General features: G+C 54.8%; 1 protein-coding gene across 4 annotated transcripts in view; it reads left to right on the top strand.

The window, feature by feature from the left end:
- The first annotated feature begins 764 nt into the window (after positions 1-764).
- The window catches only part of LOC138165263 (adenylate kinase 4, mitochondrial), a 91,139-nt gene continuing 85,903 nt past the window's right edge, over positions 765-6,000 (top strand). The window contains exons 1-2 of one of the 4 annotated variants that reach the window (XM_069093409.1): positions 765-873; positions 2,231-2,511. In XM_069093409.1, coding sequence (XP_068949510.1) covers positions 2,367-2,511 — 145 coding nt within the window. In that variant the 5' untranslated portion in view covers positions 765-873; positions 2,231-2,366. Of the gene's footprint in view, positions 874-907; positions 971-1,598; positions 1,724-1,832; positions 1,936-2,230; positions 2,512-6,000 lie in introns of those variants that run through there. The other 3 variants (XM_069093408.1, XM_069093407.1, XM_069093405.1) reach the window with 3 other exon arrangements.

The raw sequence follows: 6,000 nt of genomic DNA, 5'->3' as shown, positions 1-6,000 counted from the left end.
CGCTGTACCCTGAGACGCTCCGCTCCACAGCCAGCATCCGCCCCCATTCGCTTAGGGGTGTTACCGAGACACCCCCCAAACGCAGCTCTTTAAAGGGCCAGGCCTGGAACGGCCTGCGGGCTGCAGCCGGCCTCCGGTGGCACAAGTTCCTTTCGAGTTGGGTGGTCTATTTTTGAAACTCAATTTCCCGGAAAAACGGAGTGATACTTAGCGGTGAGGCCCAAAGGCCGCCGGTCCCCAGCAAGATTCACGGCTCAGGCCCCCCAGCACCCTATGGCGTTCCGCGCCTTGTGCTCTAGAACCCGGCTGCCGCGTGCAACAATGTTTCTAAGGGCCTTGGAGCTCCGAGTTCTAGCTGGGGGTTCATTCTAGGAACGCGGCTCCCTGCACTGCAGCCCTGGCAGCAAGAGCCAGATTCTGCCTTCCCCACAGCTCCACACCGCTGGTGGTGGCTCCCATGACTCGGGGCAGGGTTCTAGCCGGGCAAGGGCGAGGGCTGGCCCGGGGGGTTTGGCCTGGGGAGCGACTGGAGAAACTAGGGTAGAGATTCTGGGATGGGGGACCTGAAACTGGGCCCGGAGTGCTGGTGGTGGTGGTGGGAACGTGAGGAAAGGAAGGTGGAGGGGGCTCAAGGGGCAAGAAGGGGACTGGGAGCGGGGACACGGGGGTTCTTGGGCGGGTAGTGCCCAGGGCAGCGGGAAGACAGAAAAGAGTTTCCTTCTTCTTGCCCCTCACCCTGTAGGGGTGTGTCCCACAACCGTGAGGCTAAACTTTAGGGTGCAGCCAAAAGGGGCCCCGTCAGATCACTACCCTCCCAACCTGTCCTGGCACCGCCACAGACTTGAACCCCCAGTCCCGGGCTCTGGGGTTAAGGTGAGGAGTGGTTTTGGGGCGGGGCTCTACCACGCCGAATGGGAGGGGGAATGATATTGACCCAGACTACTAGCCAAGGCTGACAACCACCGAACCGGTACGGCTTAGAGGCGGGGAAGGGAGGGGGAATGGGGCAATGTTGACAAGATCAGGTAGGAGTGAAGGGGAGGAGAAGGGAGGAGGGCGTCGAAAGTTAGTTCATCTTAAGGGTTAGAGAGATGGACTTAGGAGTCTGGAAAAGGGTTCGAATCTTGCCTCTGACGCTTTCCTACCTATGTGACTGTGAGCATATCCCTCAGTTTCCTAGTCTGTAAAATGAGATAGTTGTCCTTTCCAAGCTCTAGATTCGTGACTAGGACTAGGTCTCGCTTCAGGAGGCATGGGGTGGGGTTGGGGCGTAGTGCTCCCCAGCAGAGCTCCCCAGAGAGTCGTGGAGGCCAGAGCTCGGGGCGCCGCGCGGGCTGCACTGGCTCACCACCCCTTGGGCTGCTAATTAGCCACCGAGGAGTTTTCTTAAGGCTGTTTCTTTTATACCTCATTCCCTTCCTCCCTAGTCCCCAAGTCGGTGAGTTGGGGCCCCGCCCTCTCCCCTTCCCCCCCCCCCCCCCCCCATCGGGAGAGGGGCCCGGCTGGCGGACGAGTGCCCCGGATCAATCACAGCCTGGAGGTGGGAGCCCCGCCCCCCTCCCGCCTACCCGCCGCCGCCGCCACTGGAGATCCGGCTACTGGGCGAGTTCCCACGGCCGGTGGGCAGCGGTCGCGGCCGCAGGCGGGGACAGAGGAGGGGAGGGGCCACCGGAGGGCCCGAGGAGGCGCTGCTTATTTAACGCTGCCCACGTGCGAGAACTGGGTGGGAAGAGAGGAGGGACCCCCCCCCCCCCCCCCCCACCCCCCACCCCGGGGGAGCCCGCGGGGGCCCGGGGGGGGGAAACCAAACGGACCCGGCCGGGGGGGGGGAACGGGGGGGAGGGGGGGGGGGCCCCCCCCCCCCCCCCACACACACACACACACTGGGCTAGACGGCCGGAGGCAGAGCGAGAGAAACCAAAGGGAGCCGCAGGGGTGCGTGGGGCTGGCTGGCCCGGGGCAGGGCTCATGCTGCATCCCTTCTGGGGTCAGGGACCTAGCGCTCTGGGGCTCCCAAGCACTGATCCCTCACTCCGGGAGTGCTAGGGGTGGGAGTAGAGGGGCTGGACCGAGCTGCCCTCTGACCCGGCGGGGCTCAGCGTTCCCTCCCACCCCACCGAGGCGCAGGGAGGCCAGGGGATAAAGCCAGACGGGACGGGGGCGGCGTGGCGTGTGCGCTGCGGGCAGCCGCGGGGGGCGGTGGGCTGTAAGTGTCGTTCTTTTTCCGCAGGGGCAGAGACGCGGCGGGCCATAGGAGGGGGACGGGGGCAGGGAAGGGAAGCGGAGAAGAGTTCTGGCCTTTTCCATCCGTCCCGGGTCTGTCGGGGCGGCTGTGGCCTCCCCTTTCGCCCCCTCCCCGAGAGGTGATGGCTTCCAAACTCCTTCGGGCCGTCATCCTGGGCCCGCCGGGCTCAGGCAAAGGGACCGTGTGCCAGCGAATCGCCGACAGCTTCGGGCTCCAGCATCTCTCCAGTGGCCACTTCCTTCGGGAGAACATCAGGACAGACACGGGTGAGTAGAGAGGGAGCCGGAGCTGGCCTGTGTCTGTGTGTCTGCGTGTTTGTGCGCGCGCGCGCGCGTGTGTGATTGAAAGAGAAAATGACCCTTCGCTTGGCTAGCCCTCCCGCCTCCTTCCTTTTCTACGTGCCGGGGCGCATGCAACCAACCAGAGTCCAGCCTGCCAGGCAAGCGAGGCTGCGGATTAACCGTGCCCCATTTGGAGCTGGGAAAATGGGGAGGAGTCACTGGGGAGGTCTACTGGAGCCGGGGGGAAGAGCCCGGTTTGCAGGGATGGAAGCCTCAGGCTGGATATCTTTTTTTTCTTTCCCCCGGGGTGGAGGGGAGCTTCGCCTCTAATCCAGCCCCGAGGCTAATCCTGCCCCTCCTGGAAAAACCCACAAAACTCAGCTGGTGCGTTTTCTCTGACCTCAGAAAACAAAGCGGCTAGCCGCTGCTGGTTCATGAACGCTACCTTCTCCTTCAGTCAAAAGCTCCTTTTTTCCTTCATCCTCCAAAAGGACCCCAATTCTCCCAAACCTGAGAGGCGGCCAGGAACTTCTAAATTCACCTCCCGCCTCTAACGTAGACTGGGTGTGAGACAATGTACGGGCTAGTCACTAAACCTAGAAATGCCCCAGGCCAATTCTAACATCCTACAAATGGTTGGTTGTCTTGCCTGCAAAAGGGAAATCACTGAGAAGGAAAAGTCTGCAGAAGCTTGGTCCCTAACTGTGAATTTGGGCCAGTGAAAGCATTTACTAAACCTTGTAATTTGGGCCTCAGTTTCTTCCTCCATAAGATGGACTGGACTCTTGTGAGACCCTTTTTAGCTCTGGATCTCCGATCTTGGCCCATACATCTTTGTCTGGGCAGAGGAGGCCAGTGGGCTGAGAGCCCCTTATCACCTGAGAGAAGATTCTGCCCTCATCAGGTCGGTGTTGGAACACGTGCAGGGAGGACTCTGACTGTTCTCCCCGAGTTAACTCTTGGGATCCTTCCGTTTCTAAAGGGTCTTTTTGTTCAGTTTTACCTCTAAGGTGTAAACAGCTTCAGAAAGAAGAGAAATTATGGAAAGGTATACCCATAAGGGTTGATCTTTTAAAAGACTGGGCCAGGTTTTGATTCATTATAACTTTCCTGGGAATTACTTATTGAGAGTTGTGATGAAATGATGGTTGGACCAGCACGGAGCATTTAGTCTGACTTTGCTTAATGCATCCTTTCTTCAGGGGTCCTAAGGTCCTGTGGGGTTCTTGCTGGTATGTGCCCTGCCTATGGGATACCACAGATCCTAAGTAATATGGAAACACACCATAGGACTAGTGCTGGAAGGGACCTCATAGGCCAAATCCTCCATTATACAGATAAGGAAACTAAGTCCAGGTGAGGTAAGGTGACCTGCCTGATCAATTAGTAATGGCCGGTGGTGAGATTTGAACCCAGAGGCAGTCCCCTTTATGCTGTACCATGCTTGCTGCAGATTATAGCTAGAGAATTTCATTTTAGTGATTTTTTGTTTTTCCTTGGAGATGAGGGTGGGGGGAGGTAGGAAGTGAAGGATTGGGGGTCAGAGAGAGGAAGATTGCCTGACTTGTTAGAAGCAGGATGGGAGACATGTCTGGAGTTTTTTAGAGATTAAGCTAGGATTCCATGCTTCCCTAGGCACAAAAGGGAGACGGATCATCTATCAAGCTGGGGCTCAGATTTTGCTTTGTGTCCATTGCTTGGTAAAATGAGTTGGCTTAAAAAAAAAAGACAAGAATTCCATGTACTGATGAATTGTATCCATGCTGAGTCTGGCATGATTTTTTCAGTATGTATTAAAACTGGGGGGAGTGAGCTTGCTGACTTCTAAGCCCAAGGGATGTGTGTTGGGTCAGGTTTCACCTCTAGTCATGGGAAGCCCAGGAGGGGAGGGGAGTCGAGGCCACAGCTGGCGTGGGTTATGGCCAGTGTCTTAACACTCCCCCTGGTTGAGTGTGATGACAGGCTTACTTACAGCAGGAAGCTGTTTGTACAGGCTAGCCTGCTGCTTTTCAGGGCTTGTAGCCTCTCTCATTATGGTGGGGGGGGGGTGAGGGAGAGGGAGTAGGGTGAATGTTCATCCAGTCATTCCTTGGGCATTTACCTCCTTACCACCTGCCCTCCTCCTTCTGTTTTTCCTCTTTCCTTACTCCCCCCTTTCTGTATTTCAGCATTTTATTACATGCTTTCCCACTAGAATAGGAAATGAGGAGAGATGTCAAGGATCTTGGGCTTTTTTCTCTGTTGGAAGAAAACCATAATGTCCAACATCAAGTTCATTTTGTCTCACAGTGGAAAGAGGACAGCGAGGGGGGGGGTCAGAAGTTGGGTCACAAGTGGCATTTACTTGTGTGGGGGTTGGGGGCTGCTATTTTCTTCATTCCCCTCCTTAATCAGAGTGAGCAGAGATGATTGTGGCAAACAAGAAAACAGCCTTTTTGCTTTTCTGTCTATTGGATGTTTTCTTTGCTCTTGGGAAATTAGAAGCAAAACATCTCCTTTCTGAAAGCCTCTTGCCAAGGGTTGCATGAAGGCTGTAGTCATCGGATTTACGGAGTATCTTCTATGAGCCTAACAAGAAAAACACAGTGCTTGGTATATAGTGGGCCCTTAATTAATGCTTATGGACTGACTGCTATTGCCTCAGGGAGCTTACATTCTATTATTGGTCAATAAGCATTTACTAAGTGCCTCCTATGGAAGGCACTATGGAGTAGTGGATATTATGCTGGCCTTGGGTTCAAATCCTGCCTCAAGTACTTATTAACTAACTGTATGATCCTGAAAAAGTTACTGAAACTCCCTGTGTCAGTTTCCCCATGTACCAAATTGAGGAGAATTACACTACGTGTCTTCTAAACATGTTCCAAACTACACGTCTTCCTTGCAGTTCTAAATCTGTGATACTAATGAAGCGCCTGGCACTATTCTAGACCTTGCTAACACAGAGACCGAAAATGAAATAGCTCCTGCCCTCCAGGAGCAGGGAAGGGACACGTCTCTGTAGCACTAAAGGTTTATAAAGTGCTTTACTTCTCCTATTTCATCGACTCCTCAAAACAACCCCAGGAATGAGCTGCTTTTATTACTCCTATTTTACAGATGAGGGAAACTGAGGCCCAGGTTGGTACAGTATCTTGGCCAGGGTTATCTTCCTTCACCACACCAACATTGTCTCTCAGTTTGCAAATATTAGACGTCAGTACCTGGGGTATCTCAGGAAGGAGGGGGATTTCAGAAAGTCTTTTCCTGACCCATTGGGTCTGAGTTTTTGACCATCCCTGTGTTGAGCCCTGTACTCTCCAGAGAGTACTGAGGAATCATAACCATGGCTACCTAAGAGTCTCTGAGGTTTGTCCTGGTTTTGATGCTGGTAGAGACCAACCGCTCAAGCCTCCTTTTGTGAGTTGTCTCGTAGAAGCGTGCATAATAAGTTATTGACAGAGGCTGGGTGTGGAATCTGGGTATGGGGACCCA

This window comes from Petaurus breviceps, unplaced genomic scaffold (assembly GCF_028583685.1).
Source record: "Petaurus breviceps papuanus isolate PSGF00001 unplaced genomic scaffold, PetGlider_PUasm1.0 208, whole genome shotgun sequence".
NCBI lineage: Eukaryota > Metazoa > Chordata > Mammalia > Diprotodontia > Petauridae > Petaurus > Petaurus breviceps.
The sequence above is the reverse complement of the archived record's forward strand: the minus strand, read 5'-3'. Positions and strand labels throughout refer to the sequence as shown.